Genomic DNA, 25,560 nt, shown 5'->3' with positions numbered 1-25,560 from the left:
GCAAAAAGGGTGCGGTTAAACCGTTCCACCATGCCATCCGTTTGAGGATGGTTAGGGGAAGTGCGGATTTTCTTTGTGCCCAGCGCAGTGCATACATCCTTGAGCAATTTGGAGGAGAAGTTACGTCCCTGATCCGTGAGCAGCCCTTCGGGTGCTCCTTTATCCATGACATAACCATTCAAGAAAGCCTCGGTGATGGATGCGGCCGTTTGGTCAGGCAGAGGCCAGGCCATAGGCCATCGAGAAAAATATTCGACCTCGACCAAAAGGTATTTGTTTCCCCTAGCCGATGGAGGGAATGGGCCCAGGATGTCCAGAGCAACTAGTTCATTGATATGGGATACCTCAATCGAACGTAGTGGCGGAACATAATGTTGAAGAGGCAGTTTCCTCTTTGCACAATCATGGCATGACCGGACAAAGTCAGTGACATCTGCCGTCATGCCGGGCCAAAAGAAATCCTGCTGCATCGCGGCCAACGTTTTCTGCACGCCGAGGTGCATCAATTTGTCAGCGTGCAGAGCGCGGAGCAGGTCATGGCGAAGGGATGTCGGCACGACCAGGCGTGAACGGTCAGACAATCCATCAGTACACATCAATAGTCCTGCCTGGCCCCGGAACATCTGCCATTTCCATCCCGCCAAATTAACTCTCGGTTTCCTGATTAGTTTCCACAGCGGAGCCAGAGAGGCATCGGCCTCCTGCTCGCGTAGCCACACCAAGTGCCGCAACCGCAGTGTATCGTCGGCGCCAACGGGTACATCCTGGCCTTCATTGTTCGACATTGCCCCCATAACCAGACAGGGCGAGGTAGGCAGCGCTTGCACAGCAGTGCGTACCCGTCAGACAGGCGCAGGGAGGAGTGAGTGGCAACCTGGAGAGAGCATCCGCGTTGGCATGGCGAGTACCCTTGCGGTACGTGATATCGAAGGAAAATTCCTGTAACAATTCCAACCACCGAGCCAATTGCCCCGATGGTTGGTCCAATTTCAACGAATATTGCAAGGCCGCGTGGTCAGTGCGCACGAGGAATTTACTTTCATACAGGTACGGCCGGTACTGGCGAACAAAATATACGATTGCTAACAGTTCTCATCGCGTCACGCAATATCGCGTTTCGGCAGGGGACAGTACCCTGCTGCCGTATGCCACCACTCGCTCGACTCCGTCTTTCCGTTGCAACCAAACGGCTCCTATGCCGATATCGCTAGCATCCATGTCAAGGATGAACGGCTGGGAAAAGTCTGGGTAGTCCAGCGTAGGTGCCGTGGCGAGGTGATCCCGAAGAGATTGAAAAGAGCGTTCCTCTTCCGGGCCCCATTTAATTCTCTGATTTTTCCCCGTCAGAACATGCAGTGGTTTAGCCAGTGTCGCGAAGTTCTTAACAAAACGGCGATAGTAGGATGCAAACCCAATAAACCGCCGTACGTCGCCCACTGAAGTGGGCGTGGGCCACTCTCGGACACACTTTGTTTTCTGAGGGTCCGTGGACACACCGTCCGAACTGACGATGTGACCCAAGTATCGGACAGACCGTTGCAAAAGGTGGCATTTCTTTGGTTTAAATTTTAGGTCAGCCGAGCACATCCTCTGAAAGACAGTCTCCGGGCGTTGGAGGTGTTCCTCGAACGTGCGGCTGAATACGATGATATCGTGCAAATATATGAGGCATGTTTCCCACTGCAGCCCCGCCAGCACCAGTTCCATCAGGCGTTGGAACGTCGCCGGTGCCGCATTCAAGCCCATAGGTAAACGGATAAACTCAAAGAGGCCTTGTGGCGTGCGGAACGCCGTTTTTGGTTTTGACACGTCATCGAGGGGAAGCTGCCAAAACCCAGACGACAGGTCGAGGGTGGAGAAAAAAATTGCCCCTGACAAAGCGTCCAATGAGTCGTCCATCCGTGGCAAGGGGTATGCGTCTGCCACGGATATCTTATTCAATCGGAGGAAATCTACACAAAACCTCGTCCCACCATCTTTTTTCTTAACCAGCACCACCGGCGCGCCCCAAGGACTGTTGGACGGCGAATAATATCAGCCGCCAACATATCATCCACCGCGCCGCGCACGTGTTCCCTTTCAGCAGGGCTCATGCGATGTGGGTGCATACAAATCGGTCCCGCCGCACCGGTGTCAATATGGTGCGACAAGAGCAAGGTATGGCCAAGATCCAAATCTTTTTACTGAAAACGTCAGCGTAATCTAACAACAATGAATGCAAAGCACTCCTTTGCGTGGTCGACAAAGACGTATTTTCCTCGCACAAATCCGCGATCCATCGATCCTGTGAACGATCGTATCGAGGTCCATCAGCGGCTATTTTAGTGGGTAGTTTACCCTCAAAGCTGGCGAAATCGGTAGTGGCGTGAGCCAATATCGATCCAGCCGGAATGACGACCCGGTTCGGGCCCCCATTCAATACTTGTATGAACGAGGCCTGACCCGGCCGAACGATAGTTTGAGCCGCTACCAGGGAAAAAGATTTAGCCACCGAATTCGACGCAGCGTCCGCAGCATCCAAAGGCTTTCGGTAACGCAGCGGAATAAGCATTTGCGAGCCCGACGGCACCTCTACCGTGGCAGCAACAATCGCGTTAACTGCATTACCCGGGGACGAACGGCCCAGCAGGGAAGGCAGGAACGACATCCTACGGCCCCCTGGCATTTCTAAGCAACCTTGGTCGACAAGTATCTTAACTGGCATGCGGCGCAAGAAATCGGTGCCTAATAGGCATGGGACGGCCAGTGAGCGAGAAATAAACACGGGTCCTTCCGCGGTAATATTCCCGATAGCAATGCGCACATCAACTTGCCTGAAAATACCCATGCTACCCCCATTAGCAGCAACACACGCGTCATTAACCGGTCGGATCCGTGACGTGGGAATAGACAGGAGATGAAAAATGACATCGGAAATGATGGTGGCAGACGCGCGTGTGTCCACCAAAATACGGACATCGATCCTCGTACCATCGATGAGCCCGACGCGGCAGCTACCACCCTACGGGCCAATTTTTTCCATTGTGTCGTAGAGTGTGGCATCGACACAGATGTACAACAAATTCCACCCGGAGCGCAAACATGTGTGCGAGTGGATGGGTGATGTGACAAGACCTGCCGGGTGTCCGATTTGTGCCGACTCGCCCGAGGGTGTCGTGGATCCGCGTCCTGTGGAGGAGATGGAAGCCGACCCGACAGGAGCTGAGAGGGCAGAGGTCGGCAGCGGCAATCCCGGGCGAAATGGCCCCGTCGGCCACACTTGAAGCACGTGGCCGTCGTTGCCCGGCGGTCGCTCATCCCGGGCCCTGCACGTGGTCGACCCGTATCATCACGCTGGTCGCGCAGCCGGCGTCTCGGGACCCAGCGAGGAACAGCAGCCATCACCTCGTCGTCGCCGGAGTCATCAGAGCAGTGGACGACCCGCCGTGGAGACCACCCCAACGGTGGACCGTCTATTTGGGGATTCCCCGTCCATGCCGCCATCTGATCCCAGATCTTCAGATTGAACTTAGCGTCCAAGCAGCGCGCCGCCCATCGTGACGTGAGCGGTTCGTGGCCGCATACCGGCAACGAGATGTTCAGTTCCTGGGATAGCTCAAGCATTCGGGAAAGGATGAGAGGATCCAGGAGATCAGCCTACGAGTCGGGGTAGGTGGCCATAGCCAAAGCTAACAGCGCCCCCCGGTAGGCCAAGGGCGATTCCTCTGATCCTCGACGACGTGACATAAATTTTCTGGTAGCCGCCGTCGGCGGGTCATAAAACAAAGCCATTTCTGTGAAAGCATCACGAAGCGTCTTCTTCTTGGTCGCCAGGATGGATCAGAAGACTGCCAGGGAGACAACATCCAACAGCGTGGGCAGCACCTCCAGTGCCTCTGCCTCCGTCCATCGAACGGATCTAAAGGCCGACTCGAAGCGCCACGTGAAGGCACTCCAATCGCCCCCGGCGATAAATTCCTTGATTTGAGGAAGGCGATGTCCGCAGTGAACGTCCGACGCCTCGAGCGTCTCCATTCCCGCTTCCCGCGTTCTTCACGGCTCCGTCAAAATGGCTGTCCGGCGGCCGCGTGGCGACAGCCCCGCCCAAGATGGCGTCCGGCGGCTCCATCGCAGCCGCCCCGCCCAAGATGGAGGCCTCTCCCCGTGTGGCAGGAGCAATGGCGGACGTCGATTCCCGCTGAAAATCCTGGTCATTGGCACTCGGCTGAAACCCACGCGGCCGACCAAGGGCCGCTGAGGATGCGACCACCGTCACCAGATTCAGCAAAATCGCGCGGAGCGACTCGATCTGCTCCGCCAGTAGCCGCCATCCCTCGTCCGCAGTCGAGACCGTCGCTTCTCCAGCCTGTCGGCGATGAGCGGCGTCGAGGAGAGCAGCAGCCGGAGGCAGAAGACCCGCAGCTCCCAGCAGTTCATCCTCGTCCGCCTCAACTTCTTCCTCCGATGGAGGGTCTGGTGGGTTCTTCTTCCTGAGGTGCTTGGACATCTTGAAGGATCGTCCAAACGGTCTCAGAAGATACTTCTGACACCAATGTAATAAAGCTCGTTGAGACGACTTCTGGAATCCGTCTTTTATTCAACTTATGTTACAGTTACTTCACGCTGCTGATAGGCAGCGTGAGAGGGACAGATAGACAGAGAGAGACGCACTGTCACGTGGCAACTCGGAGCCCCGCTCCCACGTGGCCCCCTTCCTCTGTTCGTTCCCATTCTGACCACGTGTCGTTCGTCTCCACCCCTATTTAATACCCGGGTCACGTGGTACGTTTCCGCCAATCCTCGTTAGCCTGCATCAAATCTTCCAGGCTCCCTCGTCAGCTCCCGGGACCACGCCCCTGACTCATCTCCCCATTGCCTATGGCCAAAGCCAGCAGAACCAACCCTTATAGTTGTCACCTTTCCATCACGTCAGGGCCATGCCCCCAGGCTTCCTCCCATTGGCTGTAAACCAGGACCGGCAGAGCCAATCACCATGACGAGTTGTGATACGTCAGTGAGCCGGATATATCCTCATATTACACAATCATTGGCTCAACAAGAACAGACAGGGTTCCTGAAAGAAGTGGGAAGAGACATCAGTATCCTATTGGAACTTTGAGGAAATAGTTTACTGGCATGCTAGAGATAAGCCTTCATATTTTAAACTACTATCCTCGGTCAACACAACCCTCTGGATCCTGAGAAATAGACTGATCTCTATCACCTTTGGCCTCCAGCGACTCTCCCCTATGTGGAATTAGCCATCCCTCAGAATTGGGGCAAGGGGGTCAGCTGGCCAGCTTGGAAAAGAGCAGAAATCAGGAGGGTCAGTAATCTCTCATCTGACTCAGGGGGGATGGACACTCTCCAAAACATTAGAAAGATCAGGGACTCTATTAATTAGGCAAGAGATGTTGACTTCTAAAAGATCCCCTCCCCGATATGGGTATGGCTGATGGAGAAAAGGGCCCACTATAAAATATTTGCGGCATACCAACTTCTACAGAGGTGAAGCCAAAGACCAGGGCGCTTTGGGAGGGGGCGCTGGGCTGCCCAATCCCATCAGAGTCTTGGAAACTAATTTGGTACAACCCCCGGCAACTTCTAAGATCCCTCTGTCTCAGGACGATTCAATTTAAGTTCCTTCATGCACATATCTCACTACATTGGGTCAAATTTAACATATCTTAATGTTCGACGGCTTGTGCACCAGATCTTATTTACTCATGATGTGCTTACAAAAAAATTCGCAGATTACCTGCTGGATCTCCTCTCTGTTTCAAAGAACAAATTTGACCTAATGTCTTCGCTCATTTACCAGCTTCACATTCCCTATTGCCGTACAAATACTGGAGTAAGGGCCTTTGCTATTGATGCCCCCAGGGTCTGGAATGCTATTGCCAATAAACTGCAACTTGAATCACTACCTATGACATCTTCACTCAAAACTGCTCTAGAGGAGTTGTACACCCCTAGATGCCACTGCTATTCAGTGACCTAAAATAAAATGTTTCGCTCCGGATGATCGCTGCAAAGTATGACCTGTGTTTTGATTTAGTGTGCTGATCTTAAAGGTGCATTGAAAAATGTTGATACTCCGACTGATGCTCCTGCTGTTGTGGAGCGACTCATGCAGCCAGCTATGGCTGCAGGGTTTGGTAGTATGTTGTTTATGTCGTTTATTGTGAAAATTCGGTCACAGTTCCTATGATCACTGTCTCATTGCTTTCATGGCTTTATTTTAGTGATTTCGAAAAGTTTTTGGTTTGGCCATGTTTGTTTGTTGTAGTACGGAGTTAGACTGATGGCCTTAATCTAAGTTGTCTTGTGGTTGTTGTTGTTTGACTTGCATCCCACTGGGATTTTTGCACACAGCGTTAGTGTACGGTGCTTTTTCTGCAATATATTGCTGTCTTTTCTTGGATTTTCTGTTTGCACATAGTCACATAGTCACTTTAAGATGTTTTCTTGTTAATGTTTTTGTTTTTTGTTTGTTGCGGTTGCACCCGATTCAAGAGCCGAATGGCTCACAGGGCTATACCTAATAAATTAAATTGAACTTGAACCAAAATAGATTCCTATACAGAAACAAATGCTCTATTTCACCTCGACTTCGCTTTAATACAGTTCATGCCACCATCCTGCCGATATTTGATGGCTGGGACACCATCTACCACCTAGCTTCTGAATCTACCTTAAAACTTCCTGGTCCATTATACCACTCCACTCTCCGTTTTGTCCTTGACACCCCCTATAAAAATCATCATTGCAACCCATATGTATGCACCGTATGTTCAACTTCTTTAGCATTGTACGTAGCCAACCGTGCTAATCGGAGGTGCCTGTACGTTAACCTAAATCTGCCTCCATGGAAATCCAGAGATTGTCGCTGTTCCGTTTTCATCGCAAAGATCGCCTTAAACATCTGCAATTACCAAAAGGACCACTGTGGTGCCACAGCGACGGGGCCGCTCTGCCGAGCCAGGGAGCCGCCCGGCTTCCACCACCGCACTGCCCCCCATCACCCCCCCCACATAAGCACGCACCCCCACCCACGTAGGGCCTCGTGGTCGGGTCACCTACCCTGAGTTTTCACCCGAGGGCCCCCTCGGGGGGTTACCCCACGGTTTCTCAGGGCCAGGGAATTGGACAGGACCCTTCCCAGGCCAAGTAACACTGCGGCGCCGTGGGCGGATTTGAGATCGCACGACCACGGCGAGCTCAGAGAGCCCCGAAGTTAGAAACGCATACAAACACAAACACGGGTCAGCACAGCAGATAGCTGGGATCAGGAACCGGGGCGACTGCTTGGTCGAAAGGTCAAAGGCCGGCGGGATCGCAAAAGAGCGGGAAATCCTAGGCTCAGGATTGGTCGAGAGACCAAGGCGGTCGGGATGGGGGCGCCTAGCCTTTGATGTGAATAGTTTAAAAGAAAACGCAGGGGCAGTAGGGAACTCTCTTCTTCTGGAGTTTTGACACGGAGTCAGCGACGAGGGAGTCATCGGGCGAGCCGCTAGATTGTCTGCAGGACGATCTGAGCGCCGCAAGGTCACCAAGAACTACAGACGGTATCGTATTACGCGCCTTACAACACCTCAGAGCGGAGAGTAGGATCCGTAGGAGAGGGTTAGTTCGGGGTAAGGACGAGTAGGAAAGCGGTTTAACAGAGAGCGCAGCATAGAATAGGGCTGCACGCCACCAGAGAGTGGGTTAGAAGCGCCTTGCTGGCCCGCACATACACACGGGTGGCTCGGTGGGTTAACAAGGGCTAATAAAATCTCGAGCGTAGCAACAAAACCGTGTTGTTGGGTGTTTTTGAACGTAGCATTAGCGTGCACTGCATTCGCGGGTGTGTGGTCGTTGTATGCGTAAAGGCCGTGGTCTCTGTACGATTGTGCGGGTACGGAGGTGTGTGTGTTAACGCCCGGGGAGAGCACTTTTGTGTGTTGGCGTGCCTACGCCGCCGTGTGAGAGGAGAATCGTCCTTGTACGATACTTGTGTTGACGTGCACGCGCGAGTGCGGGAGGGGACGAGTCGTCGTGTCGGCGTGCGCCCCGCTCGCGTGTGCGAAACCGCGGTGCGCAGTGAAGCTGTTAGCTTTGTGCGAGCTTACGTGTGCTCGTTACTTGTGTAGTGGTGGTGTTGACGTGCGCCGACTGTGACAGTGATGGATCACGGGGCGGCGCGGGGTGCGGGGTTGGGCACGCGTTGTGGGCGTGGTGTGGACGCGCGCGCCGGGAGTGACAGATGACGGGGCGGCGCGGCGTGGGTGCTGAGGCACGCTGAGATGTGGGAAAACAGGATCGTAGCCAGCGCCCAGTGATTGGTCGAATAGGATGGGTGCTCGCAGCGACGTCCGCAGGTGGGGTATAAAGGGGGATGCGCGAGAGCACTCGGGGAGAGTTACCCAGTTGAAGACCAGAAGACGGAGCTGAAGACCTAGTGCCCCGAGACCCCTAGTCCCGCCGTCCTTGTAGGGACCGGGGCCCTGTGTGGCTCGGAGGCGAGACTGTGGGACCCGGGGTCCGACGCCCACGTGGGTCGGGCTGGGGACCCACAGTCAAGACGGATACCCCGGGCAGGGAGTGTCCCGAGTAGCTCAGGGGCGTTAGTCGCCGAGTAGCTAAGTGGGTGTTGGTCACCCGAGTAGCTCAGTGGGCGTTAGTCGCCGAGTAGCTAAGTGGGTGTTGGTCACCCGAGTAGCTCAGTGGGCGTTAGTCGCCAGGGTAGCTAAGTGGGTGTTTGTCACCCGAGATACTAAGTGGGTGTTTGTCACCCGAGATACTAAGTGGGTGTTTGTCACCCGAGATACTAAGTGGGTGTTTGTCACCCGAGATACTAAGTGGGTGTTTGTCACCCGAGATACAAAGTAGGTGTTAGTCACCTGTGAACGAGTTTGGTAAAATAAAGAGTGTGTTACCCGTGAAGTCGTCTCCCGCCGAGTTACTACATTACAACTGGCGTCAGAAGTGAACCTGTCTTCAAGAAGAATGGACACGAGGAAGACTACCCGTACCCACGAGCGAGGTCGGGAAGACGACGGCGTACCGGGGACACCAACCTCGGGAGGAGAGGACGAGGAGTTGCCGCCGATGCAGCACTTCGCGGTGATGGCCGACGCTCCGCTCGCCTCCGACACCAGCCTCCAAGACGCACACTCCAGGTTGGCGGAGTTGCTACTCGCCGCCGCCGCTGTCTTGGCGGACATCTCCGTTCCGGCGAGCGAAAAAACGGCTGCGGGGTTGGTGGAGAAAGCGAGGTTGGAGGGATCCCGCCAAAAGGCGCTTCGCGCCAAAAGTCTGGAAGTTGCCGCCGTTTTTGAGGGGCCGCCATCGATTGGCGGGAAGCACGGACACCACTTGGCCGGAGACCTCCGCTCAGCGCAGCCCACGTCATCAGCGCGCGCCGGAGCTCTCCATTTTGCGCCTGACGACCGAGCCGACATTTTACACAACTACAGCGGAGCGCGGGAAAATCTCTCCGACGTCGACGACGATCGGGTCCTCCAGCAAAGATTGTCCGCGCTGTCGGCGTTCAAGGCGGATGGGGGCGACTGGGGAGCCTTCCAACGAAGGTTCCTCGCTCATCAGGAGATGTCGGGGTGGTCCGACACCACTGCCCTGCGTGCGTTGCCAGCGATGCTCGACGACGACGCGCTTGCAGCCTTCACATCTGCTGCAAGGTCGTCCCGCTCTACGCTCCAGGCCGCACTACACCTGATGGCGAAGGTGTTCGGACCGCCCTCCACCTGTCGCCACCAGTTCTACGATCGGCGAAAGGTGGCTGGAGAAACGACGCTCGCCTATCGCACGGCGCTGCTCGCCTTGGCGGACGCAGCTTTTCCCCGCATGGACAAGGAGGGGAAGGACGCCATGGTGACGGAGCAGCTGCTGGCGTTGGCCCACGAGTTGGGGGTCCCCATCAATGTGGCGGACGAAATGGATATCTGCTCCCTGGCGATCGCCACGAGCATTCACGCGTACGAGGTCCTCAAACGCAAGCCGGGGGTCGTCTGCAAATTGGCGGGGAACGCGGCACTGGCCGCCACGATCGCCGAACCTCAGCCAGCTGCGGATCAGGAGCAGGCCTTCGCTGCATCGCGTCCGGGGGAGTGGAGAACGGGAGGTCGTTGGCCCACACGTTCATCCCGCAAGCTGGAGCAACCGAAACCTACGACGTCCCTCGTCGTCTGCTACAACTGCGGCCTTCGGGGTCACGTCGCAGCCGGGTGCCGGGCCCCGCGTCAGCGCGCCACAGGACCACGTCGGGACGACGACCAGGCCCACAAGTCATCCCAACAAAACCCGGCAAGTCGCGGCACCTCACACGCTCGGTCCACAAACACGGCACATTTGGGTCGCCGCTTGGCGGTGGGGGGTTCGCGGCTGGGTGCCGGGGGTTCATTTCGGCGAGGGGGGTCCGTACACGGCCCGCAAGCAGTCGAATGGTCCGAATTGGCCCACAGGATAGTGGCTGCGTCGGCCGGGTCGTCCGTGGTAACGGGGTTTATTGACGGGGTTGAGGTCCGGGTGCTTGTGGACACGGGTGCGTCGGCCACTATCATTTCGGACCTTATTTATAACATTCTTCCCGTCAAAAGTAGACCCCTTCTGCCAGTGGACGTGCCATTTTATGCGGCGAATGGGGGATCCCTGGGGATCATCGGCCAGATTCGGGCGACTATTTGCATTGGTGACGTCAAATTGGCGGGCCCTATTTTTGTATCATCATCGCTGGCCGTTCCCTGTTTGCTAGGTACGGACTTTTTGTCCAAAATGCCCATCAAAATTCTCATAGATCAGGCCTGCATTGAGCTTCCGTCAGGTCGGCGGGTTGCGTTCTTGACGAGCCCTACCAAAATACGCACGGTTTGTGCGACGGTGCAGGCGCTGGCAACTCAGACTGTACGGGTGCCCCCGGGATCACAAATGTTGGTACCCCTTCGGTTGAGGAAACCACTCGAGGTGGGTGCGGTGGGGCCGTCTAACAGGGCCAGAAGGGGCCTCGACTTAGCGGTTGCTCAAACCAGGGTGAGAGGGGACAGTGAGCCGTTCGTAATGGTCCTGAATACGGGGTCGCGGCCGGCCGTAATTGCGCAGGGAACGGTGCTGGCTCACGCCGCGCCGCTACCCGTTGAGGAACGGCTCGTGGCTCAAGCGGATTTCACTGTCGAGTCGCATCCTCCAAGTGATGAGGGGACAGAGTGGTTGGACTCGTTGTGTGCCGGTTCTGCTAACTTGTCCAAAGTGCAATTGGGAGTCGACGCTCCCACGGGGAGGGATTCGCTGTTGTCGTTGCCCCTCATTGAGTGGGGCCGTCTCCAAATGTCCGACAGCTCCCTACTTACGCTACGTCGAAAAGTTGGCGCTCCCGAGGTAGGGGATGCGCGGGTCGGTTCCTGGGTGTGCAGACAGGGCCTTTTGATGAAGTGGGACAACATGTCCCGGCGTCACGTGCTCGTTGTGCCTGTTGCTATGCGGGGTAGGGTCGTTCTGGCAGCTCATGAACGGCTCATGCATCTGGGTTTTCACAAAACGCTCGCCCTAATCCAGCGAGACTATTATTGGCCGGGGATGGGTAACGACGTGGCGAACATTCTTAAGGGATGCGTAGGGTGCGCCAAAAGAAAACCGCCACCATTGGCAGCTAATCCACCGCTGCAATCCATTCAAGTTTCGCGCACAAACGAATTGGTTGCGTTGGACATCTTGGGGCCCTTTCCTGCTACACCGAGGGGAAATAGGTTCCTGCTGGTTGGCGTAGAATACTTCACCCAATGGCCCATGGCATGGCCACTCGCCAACCAGTCGGCTGCAGCGGTGGCGGACGCCTTCGTCCAGGGTTATGTTTTGGACAAGGGCGCCCCCGAACGCTTGCTGACGGATCAAGGAAAGAATTTTTCGAGCGTTTTGTTGCGCGAGGTGTGCGACCTGTTGGGTACAATGAAAGTGCGTACTTCCCCCTACCACCCGCGGACTGACGGGATGGTTGGGCGTCTGAACAGGACGATTACGTCTATGCTGTGCCAACAGGTCTGCGACGATCAGGTTGATTGGGACTTACAGGTGCCGGGGGTACTCGCGGCCTATCGAATGGCCCCTCATGCGGCGACGGGGTTTTCCCCATTTTTTCTTATGTATGGGCGGGAGGCCGATCCGGCCATGGACGTCCAACTGGGGATTTCCCAGCCACGTGCAAAATCAAAATTGGCAGACCACATCAAATTTAATATCGCCAAATTGACTGAAGCGCGGGAGGCGGCGAGGTTGAATTCGCGGTCTCGGCAAATCGCGAACGAGAGATTGCATGGGCGGAGGGTGCATACGCATGATTGGAAACCAGGCGATAAGGCCTGGCTGCATTGTCCACATGCACCGTTGGCTACGTCCCCCAAATTGTTGAGACCTTGGAGGGGACCGGTGGAAATTGTGCGGGTTGCACGACCCCAGAGTATACAGATTAAATGGGAAAAACGCCGTTGGTACGTGCACCCCTCCCGACTGAAGCCCTATGCGGCACCGTGTGACCCCGTTCTGTGCCGTAACGACCGGGCGTGTGATGTGACCGTCGACTTGGGGAGGGAGGTGTCGCAGGCTGCTCCTCACGTGTCTCCACCTGACCCACCCCCAGGTGCCTCGGGCTTGACGGCTGCTGACCGTCGGGAACCTGAACCCCGCGGCACGCACGGGTCCTCGATGCCTGGCCAATGTCTTCCTGAACTGCCGGCACCACCGGACGTTCAACCGCGTCTGGTGCCGTACGACGGACCGGCAAGGCGGACTCGGGCTAGGGCACAGCAATTTTCATGAAGACATTTTTTTTTCGACACCGAGCTCGCCCAGTGTTCCCCTCTGCCGGGGTAATGTCCCGTTGTAGGGACGCTCGGAAAGAATGGGACGCTGCACGAGTCGAGAGAGGAAAAAAAAAAAATTCCATTTATTTTTCTTTCTGCATACACATTGCTATTGTCACTCGCCGGATTGTATATATTGTTCTGTTGTCGCGGTGGCATTGGTTGATGGTTGCGGATGGTAGTGTTCGCGTTGTGTTGTGTTGTTACGTTAGTTGTTGTTCTTGTTGTTGTGTTGTGTTACGGGGCACACAGGGGGGTTTGTATATTTTTATAGCAGCCGGGTCGGCTGCGAGCTATGTGGTAGGGGGTGATGTAGTGGTGGTGTTGACGTGCGCCGACTGTGACAGTGATGGATCACGGGGCGGCGCGGGGTGCGGGGTTGGGCACGCGTTGTGGGCGTGGTGTGGACGCGCGCGCCGGGAGTGACAGATGACGGGGCGGCGCGGCGTGGGTGCTGAGGCACGCTGAGATGTGGGAAAACAGGATCGAAGCCAGCGCCCAGTGATTGGTCGAATAGGATGGGTGCTCGCAGCGACGTCCGCAGGTGGGGTATAAAGGGGGACGCGCGAGAGCACTCGGGGAGAGTTACCCAGTTGAAGACCAGAAGACGGAGCTGAAGACCTAGTGCCCCGAGACCCCTAGTCCCGCCGTCCTTGTAGGGACCGGGGCCCTGTGTGGCTCGGAGGCGAGACTGTGGGACCCGGGGTCCGACGCCCACGTGGGTCGGGCTGGGGACCCACAGTCAAGACGGATACCCCGGGCAGGGAGTGTCCCGAGTAGCTCAGGGGCGTTAGTCGCCGAGTAGCTAAGTGGGTGTTGGTCACCCGAGTAGCTCAGTGGGCGTTAGTCGCCGAGTAGCTAAGTGGGTGTTGGTCACCCGAGTAGCTCAGTGGGCGTTAGTCGCCAGGGTAGCTAAGTGGGTGTTTGTCACCCGAGATACTAAGTGGGTGTTTGTCACCCGAGATACTAAGTGGGTGTTTGTCACCCGAGATACTAAGTGGGTGTTTGTCACCCGAGATACTAAGTGGGTGTTTGTCACCCGAGATACAAAGTAGGTGTTAGTCACCTGTGAACGAGTTTGGTAAAATAAAGAGTGTGTTACCCGTGAAGTCGTCTCCCGCCGAGTTACTACATTACACTTGCGTAAGCTCTCGGCGTGCGTAATCGGCGTCCCCCAGGTGCGCGATCGTAACGTGCGCGGCCAGCGCGGCGCAGAGCGGCGCAAGAGTGGGTATCGCGTGTGGAGCTGTGTGTGGGTGTGCGCGTACGTAATTAACCATGCCTGCTACGCGGACCCGCGGTGGAGGGGAATCCTCGGGCGACGGCTCCCACACCATGGGTGAGGAACCTAGCAGCGGTTCGCTTAGCAGCGGGGGGGCGGTTGATGATGTTAGCCCGGCCGTTGGCATTATCGAGGGAGGGATCTCGGGGGCTAGCGACCCCCACACCACTTTGTTCCTCTTAACTCATTCCTGTAGCTTCAGAAGTGACTCCTATTCCCCCCCCCCCAAAAAACCATTCGCTCTAAGTTGTTTGGTAAAAAAAAGTATTTCAGCGTTACTGATCCACGTTTCTGGAACAGCGTTGGCCCCCTCATCTACAGCTTCGTTCCCTGCCTTCACTCCCCCACTTGATTCCCATATCAGGCCAAAATCACAGCGCTTATTTGCACCTGCGCCTAACTTTCATCTGGCGCCACTTGCTCCCATGTTTTCATTGCCATTTTTAGATAAGCGTGTTTATGTCACGGTTAGATTAGCATACAGAGCTTACTTGTACGTGTACCTAATACATTTTTCTGCTGAGATTATATTTTCACTGTCTTTTTTGTATCCGCGTGTTTATCTAATGACCATTAATCAACCCAGTGTTTGTGCGATACATGTATTGTTGTTTTAAATGTTATTGCTGTGCTCACGCACCACGGATTTCCCTTGTAAAATAACCGGGAAAATTGGCTAAACGGGAACCATGCGCGTACACAAATCACGTAAACGTCAACTCGATATCGTGATATCGCAGCCAATTTAATCGATTTCTATCTAATCACCTCGATTCCTGGATCGCGTGGGCGGTGTGGGCAGACACCCCCGGTCCCATGATCAGTCACGTGCTCCGCGTGTCACCACTGGATCGATTTACCGCGTTAGATTCCTACCGTCGATTCCAAATCCGCATCGCGAGTGCGAGGAATCGGTATTTGTGTTGAATCGATAAATCGATACCGCCCAAATAAGGAGTGGCTCTAAACAGCTGCTGGCTGGTGCCAGGCGAGATCGCGGGGAGAGTGCGGGGAGAACTGGGGGAGAACTGGGAACGTGGGGAGATCAGTGGGGGGGAGAAAGGAGTGAGATCAGAGAGGGCGAGACGGGTATTGGGTGAGATGATGGGTGAGTGAGCTCATGATTGAGTGAGCGAGGCAGGGGTTAGGGTGAAGTGAAACCGGGCTGGCGTGGGAGCGCAGGATTCGATTGAGCGCCTGGATAGGAGTGGTTGTTGTGGCTCTGTGTGTGTGATTCAGCGTGTGTGGTTATTGTGCGAGTCTGTAATTGTGTGTGAGAGAGGAAGTGTCGCTGTGCGTGTTGTTGTTTTGTGAATCTCTGCGGCTGTGTATCGTGTGAGTCTGTGCACCGAGCATGGCACAGACCCTGTGGTGACGTCACCGCACCTGAGTGGTCTGAGAGGGTCTCCGTGTGAGTGTCTGTGAGTCTCTGTGTGTCTGTGTGTGTGAGTTGTGTGTGTGTGTGAGTGTCTGTGTGTGAGTCTTTGTGTCTCTGTGTGTGAGAGAGAGTCTGTGTGTGTGAGTGTCTGTGTGTGAGTGTGTGTGTGAGTGTCTGTTTGTGTGTGAGTGTCTCTGTGTGTGAGTGTCTCTGTGTGTGAGTGTCTCTGTGTGTGAGTGTCTCTGTGTGTGTGTACGTTTCTGTGTGAGTGAGTCTGTGGTTGCGTCTCGTGATCAGTAGCGGCGCTGGGCACAGCGATTCGCACGGTTGGCCACGTACAGTGCGAAATAAGTTCAACATAGAGAGCCAGGCCGGGGAGCGGGGTCCCAGGACCAGGACCGGCGCTAGCTTGCCCGGGGGTGTTCGGGGTCTCGAGGATACGGGTTGGGGTCTCGAGGGTACGGGTTGGGTCTCGAGGGTACGGGTTAGGGTCTCGAGGGTACGGGTTGGGGTTCGCGGTCTCTAGGGTTGGGGTTGGTGTTTTGGGTTGGGGTTGGAGCCGGTGCTGGGCTGTGGCTTCGCGGCTGGGCCCGCTCCTGGAGCGGAGCGAATGGAGGCCGTGAAGCTGAAAGATCGGATCCTGGAGAACATCTCCTGGTCCATCAAGAAGGTGCGGACCTCCCCCACATCTGTGCCGTTGGTGTGACGCAGTGGAGTGTGTTTATTGTGTTCCCTCGTGTTGTGTTCTCAGCGTTGTGCGCTGTTGTCGTGTTGCGTTCTCCGCGTCCTGGCGTCTCGCGTTGCGTTCTCGTGTCGCGAGACGTCAACTCGCAGCGCAGACTCCTGAGGTCGATGTGGAGGGGCAGGTCGGGAAGTTGATGTGGAGGGGCAGGTCGTGGGGTCGGTGTGGAGGGGCAGGTCGTGAGGGAGCGAGCTCTATTTGCTGTCCGGTCTGCCCACGTTCCTATTTGTAAAACGTCAACTCGAGTTGAATGCCAACGCTGGCTGTGCCAGCCCGGATTTCTCCCGCCGGTCTCGCCGAGTTCACCAAACACGTTTAGTAGTTTTTTAGGGGTTTTATCGTGTAGGAAATGTCAATTACCCGAGAGTGCTGAGCCCTTGTTAACACCAGCGATATGTTATTTTTTAAAGCCATGTAGCTACGCCTAATGCTAAGGAGAGCACGTGACGCGTTGTTTTTGAGATGCTGTAGTTTTACTTGTGGGATCCTTGTGCACAGTATCAAGATATTGAATGATAAAAATGGGGCTTAACCCTTTCTGGCATAAATACAGAAGGTGTTAAGATGTTCAAACACCAAATAGACACCTTTTATAAGACATCAAGCCTGAATTAACTGCACGGACATGTGGTAAAACATGCAAACAAAATATGCTTTGATACTGCACGCACTGTTCTGGAAACTGATTGGCCTGAACCAGAGGTGGCCTCTTTTTTGTCTTTGTCTCAAAGGCGACAGTATTGCCGTTGTCCTTGTACTGTTCGCCTTTTGGCAGCCTTTGGTCCAGCACTCGTCAATGATATGAACGAGCGCAGTCTCCCTGGAGTAGGCTAGGTAGTTTAACACGTAGGCTTTCGCGACCAATATAATCCATAATAGAGGTTTTTGGGTTAGATCGCGTATATGTATAAATGTGTCGTTAAAACCCGCCACCACCCGACACAGCCAACTGGTAAGGGTTGTCACGTAAACAGAACATGCCAATTTGTCACTAGTCTAGCACGCCGGTGTGTTGGAGAGCCAAGCCACAAAATTTACAAACTGAGTATGACGTTTCACCAGTAATTACAACTAGCTTCATCAGGCGACAGCCAGATGTGGCTGTCGCTTGATGTTGTGGCTTGGCTCTCCAACACACCGGTGTGCTGTACTCGTGACGAATTGGCATGTTCTGTTTACGTGACAACCCTTACTAGTTGGCTGTGTCGGGTGGTGGCGGGTTTTAACGACATCTAACCCAAAAACCTCTTATGTAGGCTAGATAGTCGGCATACTGTAGGGGACATCATTGGGGGATGAGGTGATGTGATCTTTGAGTGACAAGAGCGAGGCGCTGCAGGAGTTTGGAAATGGTTGAAACGTTTGTAATAGGGCCATATGAAAAAAATTAACCCGTAAAAACAAAGTTTTTCACTATAAATCCTTTATATGCGTGGCGGCTAGAGTCATCTCGTCCTCTGGCTTGAGATGGCTGCCACCTATGGGTCAGATGATTGCCTGCCACCATTAAGCAATTGGTAATTAAATATAATTTTTTTTTCCTAAAAAGTGTAAAGTTACGGAATTTTTTTTCACGAAAATAAATTGTCACGCACAACGAGTCGTGTGCAAAATGTCAGCTCGATTGGATCACGGGAAGTGGGTTAAAAAACGACCGAAAGATTTGTACGGTCGTAAGCGCGCAAGCAAGAAAGTGAACTTAATATAAAGGATTTAAAAATGAGAAGAGGTTTTACCCTTTCTGCCAACAATGGGGCCGTAGTTTGCAGGGTCCCTGGGGTCAGAGACAGGTTTTTGTTTCATAGAGGAGTCACTGGGCCCATTTTCATTGATGGAGGGAAAAGATTGGACTGGAGATGGCATCGTGCTTGGAGAAGCCGCAGATGATAGCCGAGGGAGACGAACAACTACTGCTGATGGTGGAACACAGCAGAAGAACGTAGATTAACACCCGTGGTGGCAGAGAACTGCTGATGGCGGTACTGTGCCTGCAGTTGCACCAGAAGCGTTGAGCTTTTGTACCAGCAACCCTGCAGTGCTGAAGCCGCCGTCCTTGGAGAGACACTGGTGGCCGAGACGGCTCATGGCTGAAGGGACGCCATGCTACTCTTGACACTGGCAGTGAAGCTGGAGTGTTACTGTGAAGAACAACCTTGGAAGAACCTGTGAACGGTGCTACTCCCCTCGCTTTAGCCTGTCTATCATTATACTTTAGTCCTGTTCATCACATCTGATCTCACACTGCAAGGAGACGCCGCTTTTCCCATTGCTGTTTTTGACCCTAGTCTATTCTATGTAACACTCCCCTGGACTCCAGGCGTGCCATTATTCACGCCGCAAAATGCATCTTGGGGCATTGCGGTGACGCCGCGTGGCACAGGCTACGTGGTTTCTCTTCCTTCTTCCCTCAGCGTGCGGCTTGTTCTGCCACTCGTTTTGTGCCGAGCGAAGACTTTTGGAATCTTAACCTCTCCACTGTAGGTTCAGCCTCAGCTGCCAAGGGGCGTTCTCTTCTACGAGGACAGCCTGGGAGTGATGCCTGTCATTGTCACAGTCCCTATTCTCATGGCAAAAGCAAAGCTCAAAGAGCCAAAGTGATTGCACCTTTAGGTGGTGCTCATCTCCTGTTTACACCTGTGAGTCAGTGAAGGGCAAATTCCACATTCATATGGTGGGGGTGAGTCCTCTGCATTGAACTTTTTCTCAAGTGTTTTTTTCTATTTTGTGGTCTAAAACGACAAAATGACTACATGCAGTTCTTGTGAGTTGGTGGTCGGGATAAGGCTGAGAACATTGGTACAGTAATATTCTGATTTACGTCTCTCCCATTTATGTCGTTTCAAAAATACGTGATCACTTTATTCATACCACTACCTGATTTGCGTCCCCTTTACGCACACTTATGTCGCTGACAGCATCGTCCACCCTTTCTCTTATCCGTCACCTCAGCCTTCGCCTCCACCTACCCTGTAAACTGCTTCCATTGACTTTGTTTCGATATTATTCGTCGCACCTTTCAGTAACGCATCCCTCACGTAAACCGGGGTAATTACTGTACATGCAACGCTACACACCTCTGTGTGCGTGTGGTTAAATTAGTTTTGCGGCATGCACTGTTCGTGTTGCAGTGGGTGTTTGGCTGTGTACAGGTCTGTCGCGCGCACACCACTCCCCATTGAGAGCTGAGGGAGGTCGTCGGATGTTTTTTTTATAAACTTTGATGAGGAGGAACAGAACATTGCGGTCGTCTTCTTATAGAAAACGCCGGGAGGTTTGGAAAACCGGATCCACCTATTTAAAGCCGAGACTTGTGTCGATTTAACGAATCATGTCACCACGAGCAGTGAGGCGTGGACACAGGCGCGACAAGCTGGTACAAGCGGATAATGAGAAACATGACGTGACGTCATTTGAAACGAGTCGGTGTCCCAGTTCAAATTCGACAAATGCAGAAAATTACACCACAAATCGCTCAATTGGGATTCTACGCAGCAGCTACATCACCCCCTGCTGCGAAAACTACAACAGGCGACCTGAATGCAGCACCATCCCTCGCACCTCTGAATTCGTTCACTTTCTACGAGAGTGAGTGCCGACTGTGTGGCGGTGCGTTACAAGTTGAAACGGAAAACTACGAACAAATCACTTCAGCACAGCTCGTCTGTGCAGATGTAAAACGAAGAGTAACATAAAAAAAATCTTAGCTCATCATTTCCCTGTAGCTCCACGCATGCAGCTCCCCATTAGTTCCGCCCATTTCTGCGGATGGTGCTTTGCAGTCAGAAGCGCTTTCAGTCCACTGCGGGGTGTTGCAGATTACAGGTGGGAGGACAAACTGCCAATAATCCACAAAATACAGGGAATTTCGTATTATTGGATTGCAGATAATTAAATTTTGCCATACTCAAATAATTGGATAGCCCAGTGCTTGCTTATGTTGTTGAATATTTTCCAAATACAGTTGTAGTGGGTTCTCAGCGAGACAGAGACGACGTAGTCGAGGCACACTTGTTTATTAACCCAAACGCCAGTAACATAACACTTGAAGGGGTAACGGCCCCTTCACCCGTACTCAACAGGAATACACCCCTAGCACTATCCCCGACTGATCTACTCCCAGTCCTCCTCTAAGAGTGCTAGGGGAGGCTATCTGATCTGGCCCTGGTCAAGCACGGATCCCAGCACCCAGCCAACCAGACCGGCTCTTACAAGAACATCGGTCCTGAGGCTCTAAGGGCCGCACCACTGGCTTGCCCTGCCTGGCCCTGGGAAGGACAGCGAGCCAGGGGAGTTCCAGGGCCTATCTGCCGGTCTTCAGTCTTCGCCGGTTAAAGCTTCACACTGGACCCCGAGCCCTCTGGCTCCCCGCCTTTTATACCAATCGCCACCGAGGGGTGGGGCTATGGGGGATCACAGCGCCACCCATAGCCCCCCAGGGTTAACCGTTGCGGACGTGGATGTAGACACCCCTGTGTGTTTGTCCGCTTCCCTTCCCGTAACCACCTCTACACAGTTATAATGTGGGGTGTCACGGTGGTATGCAGGAGGTCATGGGTTTGATCTCGACCCTGACGCCTGCTGTATATTAGGAGTTTGCGTGTCTCTCTTGGCCGTGTTGATATTTTTCCGGGTCCTCCGGTTTTTCCCTCCGTGTTTAGAAACATGCGTTTATAATTCTAGATTCGAAGCTTTCGTGACTGCAAGGATTCATACTCTTATGTTTTTTTCGGTAAAGTCACGTAGGTAAAAAATAAAATTAAAAGTTAATAAAAGTAATAATGGAAATATAATAAATCACGACGTTTCGGAGGCAACATAAGTCTCCGTCATCAGGTGGGACCGTCACAGCTAAAATTACTGCATCAAGTGAGGAAAATTCCAAAAGACCAGCCCTTAAATACAAGTTAAGGAGGGAGGGGCTTATCTGAATGTGGTAACCAGGGAATGGAACGTGGGGGTGGTGGGCGGGGCTACAAGAGAAATTGGTCAACGTCGTGTGTAAGAAAACGGAGCTGCAAGAGAAATTGGTCAACGTCGTCATGTGCAAGAAAACAATCGGTGTACCTCGACCTAAACCGATGTTGGTTGAGAATCCAAATACAACAAAGCAGTACTGTTAAACGCTGGGGATGTCAACACTCGGTAAAGTAGAAAAGTACCTGTCAAATAAAATGGTACAAATGTGTAGTTAAATATTTTTTACATGGTTAATAACATCTTTCCAATGATTACTCAGTTTGTACCCATCATCACGGTTGAAGTTATGTCTATGTTTGTATATCTGAATGGCTTCGTGTACAAACCTTTGATGGTAGCCAGAGGGTTTGCAGAGCACCTTGGTCTCGGAAAAAACAATATCATGAGAGCCCACAGCGTTGTAGCAATGATCGGCAACGGCGGAAGACTCAATTTTGCCGTGTTTCAGATCTGACTTGTGCTCGCGGACACGATCAGAGCCATGATGTTTCGTTTCAGCAATGTAACAATCACCACAGCTGCTACTCAGTTTATAGACTCCAGGGTATTGCAAGTCAGGGATGACATCCTTCACAGATGGAATTAGATCACGGATTTTATGTACTGTACTGAATCGGACTTGGATCTTATGTTTGTTTAGAATTTTGGAGATCTTTATGGTCACGCCTGCTATGTATGGCAACGTGATAGTTTCGATCGGAGTTTCAAGTGGCTGTTTCTGTATGGTGGGAGAAACAGCTTGACGGATGTTACGGTCAAAGTATACGTTCATCCTGAAGGCCCGATGTACATGTCTTAATTCACTGGCCAGGTGGTGTTGGTCAGAAATGACATGAGCTCTGTGGTATAGCGTTTTGATGAGAGAATTCTTTTGAGATGGATGGTGGTGGGAATCAGGTTTCAAGTAGGAATCTGTGTGGGTGGCTTTTCTGTAGACAAGTCCGATTCAGTACAGTACATAAAATCCGTGATCTAATTCCATCTGTGAAGAATGTCATCTCTGACTTGCAATACCCTGGAGTCTATAAACTGAGTAGAAGCTGTGGTGATTGTTACATTGGTGAAACGGAACGTCATGTCTTTGATCGTGTCCGCGAGCACAAGTCAGATCTAAAACACGGCAAAATTGAGTCTTCTGCCGTTGCCGATCATTGCTACAACGCTGTGGGCTCTCATTATATTGTTTTTTCTGAGACCAAGGTGCTCTGCAAACCCTCTATCTACCATCAAAGGTTTGTACACGAAGCCATTCAGATATACAAACATAGACATAACTTCAACCGTGATGATGGGTACAAACTGAGTAATCATTGGAAAGATGTTATTAACCATGTAAAAAATATTTAACTACACATATTTGTACCATCTTATTTGACAGGTACTTTTCTACTTTACCGAGTTTTGACATCCCCAGCGTTTAACAGTACTGCTTTTTATGTATTTGGATTCTCAACCAACATCGGTTTAGGTCGAGGTACACCGATTGTTTTCTTGCACATGACGACGTTGACCAATTTCTCTTGCAGCTCCGTTTTCTTACACACGACGTTGACCAATTTCTCTTGTAGCCCCGCCCACCACCCCCACGTTCCATTCCCTGGTTACCACATTCAGATAAGCCCCTCCCTCCTTAACTTGTATTTAAGGGCTGGTCTTTTGGAATTTTCCTCACTTGATGCAGTAATTTTAGCTGTGATGGTCCCACCTGATGACGGAGACTTGTGTTGCCTCCGAAACGTCGTGATTTATTATTTTATCATATTTCCATTATTACATTATTAACTTGAAATTTTGTTTTTTACCTATGTGACTTTACCGAAAAAACCTAAGAGTATGCGTTTATCATATTTGGCTGCTATAAATGTCCACATGATAAGCCACTTAGTTGTGCTATCATTTATGGCCAGGTCACTGGACCTTACCTGGTAAAATAAATATAGTTAAATAATATCTTCTTGGTTCTTTCGGTAAAGTCACGTAGAAGGGAAGTAATAAAATAATAAAAATAAAACATAATAAAATAATTCTCACGACGTTTCGGCCACAACGCAAGCAGCCGTCTTCAGGTGAAAACCAGGTCTGTCGAGGCGACAGCATCTGAATGAAACAGCACCATGCTTGGAGCATATATTTAAGCTGGGTAGGAAGGGGGGGAAAGGGCGCCTTGACAAAAGAATTTGCATATCAAGAGGAATTTAGCATATTTAGGAGAAATGCAGGTATGTGATTAGTACTACTTATGCCCGTGCATTATGCAGGATTAGCATCAAAGGGGGGGAATAGGGGTAGCATTAATAAAGGGAAGGAGTTTTAATATTATGTAGCTGCAGTAACTAAAACCAACATGTAAACAACTAAAGTATAAACTACATAGTATCATCAGTATACTAAATATACTCTACAATAAGCTGAGTTACTAACAGTAAGTAATACATTACAATTCTACGTCGTAAAAATATAATATGCTTCAATCTAAACTTTATTCTCTTACATCACACGAGTCTACACCGTACTATATACTGCCATAGACAAACCCAACATTAAATTACATACTGTATTGCTATAAACCACCTTATACATTGTAATATTACACTATGTATTATTCTTCCCACCCTAATGTATATCACACTGCTGTATATTCACTATACAATTACGATACTATATATTACTTTGTACATTGTATTAAGCATATACATTTTATACTATTTGTTATTATACACTGTACCATTGACCGTCGTGTGAAAGATACTAAGAGGAAGCAACGAAATATGTCAATGGGAGAGTATAACAGGGAAACTTGCAGCGAAGCAAAGAATCCATTCCCTGCGGAGAATACAATGCCAGTGAGTGGAACGCGGTGTGAAAGTCACCGTAAACGTGAACACAATCAGTTAAGATCCGAAATGGTTTATTACGTCCTTCAAATGATTGCTAAGCCAGAATCCATCTTCTCGGTTGAAATTGTCTGTGTTTGTATATGTGGATCGCCTCATGAACGAATCTCTCACCTTTCTGAAGAGATGCCGTGACTCTAAGGTAATACCAAACGCATTTACACTAACATCTGCTGCTGTAACTTCTTCTAATGCTAAACGAATTCTGTCTAGAACTAGCTGAGCTCTTATCTCAGAGAAAATCAGACTTACGCGCACCGATCTAGATCAATTAGACAAGACACTCTACAAATCACACTTATCTTTGAGTGCAACAATGTCCACATCGGATTGGGAACATGTAGACAAAATGACTGCCTCTTCAGCTGCCGCTATGTCGACCAAATGTAAGGACAACTTGATTTCCAAATTCAACCACCTCTCAAACAAGAGACCGGACCCACACGTTGAAAAGCTAGACGTTAACAATGTCGTAATTAATCACAGTAACAGTTCTATTTCTGAAGGTCTGAAATCCGTTTTAGCTAAAGGACTAAACTTTGCAGTCACACCTAGACACATACCAGTTAATGATATAAATGCCCGTGTAGATGTAGCTCTCAAGGGCCTGAGTCACATTACTGCAGACGTAGCAAGATCTGAAATCTCTGCAACCCTCAAACGCTAAGATGCCAGCTAGCAACATCAGCAAAGATGAGCGTTTTGAATTAGCTCAATTAAAAAAGAAGGATGACATTGTCATCCTCTCAACCGACAAAGGCAATGCCACTGTCATGGACAAAATAGAATACAACAAGAAAATTCAAGAACTACTCAACGATGGCAGCTATACAGAAATAAAAAGAGACCCCACCAACAGCCTCGTCACTAAAACCAACAAAATCATTTCTGATTCAACCGCATTAATTGATCAGACCAAACAGTTCTCGTTGAAACCTTATGCAGCCAGGCCACCAAGATTATACGGCTTGCCAAAGATACATAAATAAGATACACCTCTTTGTCCCATTGTCTCTACTATCAACTCCCCCACCTACAAACTGGCTCGTTTTTTTGTCTGAAATCCTACGGCCTTTCACTGGAAAAACCACCTCTGCGGTACTAAACTCTACTGACCTGGTATCGACAATCAAGGGGATTTCCCTGTCCCCAGACGACCTGCTTGTCAGTTTTGATGTGGTTTCCTTATTCACCAAAGTTCCTGTACCTGACACCATCGCAATCATTGAAGACTTGGTTCATCAAGGACTGAATACTTGGGTACCCCCCCTGGTGAGACACTGCTTAACCAATACATACTTCACCTGGAATGGAACTTTCTACAAGCAAACTGAGGGCACCCCAATGGGCTCCCCCATATCTCCGGTTGTAGCCAACGTTTTCATGGAGAAATTTGAGACTTGACACCATCCAGACTGCCACTCTACGCCCTACCTTATGGAAGAGGTAATAGA

General features: G+C 51.6%; 1 protein-coding gene across 8 annotated transcripts in view; it reads left to right on the top strand.

The window, feature by feature from the left end:
• The first annotated feature begins 15,038 nt into the window (after positions 1-15,038).
• PLEKHM2 (pleckstrin homology and RUN domain containing M2) overlaps positions 15,039-25,560 on the top strand; it is a 36,107-nt gene continuing 25,585 nt past the window's right edge. For 5 of the 8 annotated variants that reach the window (XM_078609329.1, XM_078609325.1, XM_078609328.1 and 2 more), the window contains exon 1: positions 15,040-16,163. In XM_078609329.1, coding sequence (XP_078465455.1) covers positions 16,104-16,163 — 60 coding nt within the window. In that variant the 5' untranslated portion in view covers positions 15,040-16,103. Of the gene's footprint in view, positions 16,164-25,560 lie in introns of all 8 variants that reach the window. The other 3 variants (XM_078609330.1, XM_078609326.1, XM_078609323.1) reach the window with 2 other exon arrangements.

The sequence above is a fragment of the Lampetra planeri genome, chromosome 31 (genome assembly GCF_965212315.1).
Source record: "Lampetra planeri chromosome 31, kcLamPlan1.2.h2, whole genome shotgun sequence".
NCBI lineage: Eukaryota > Metazoa > Chordata > Hyperoartia > Petromyzontiformes > Petromyzontidae > Lampetra > Lampetra planeri.
This window is presented reverse-complemented; position numbering and strand designations above follow the sequence as displayed.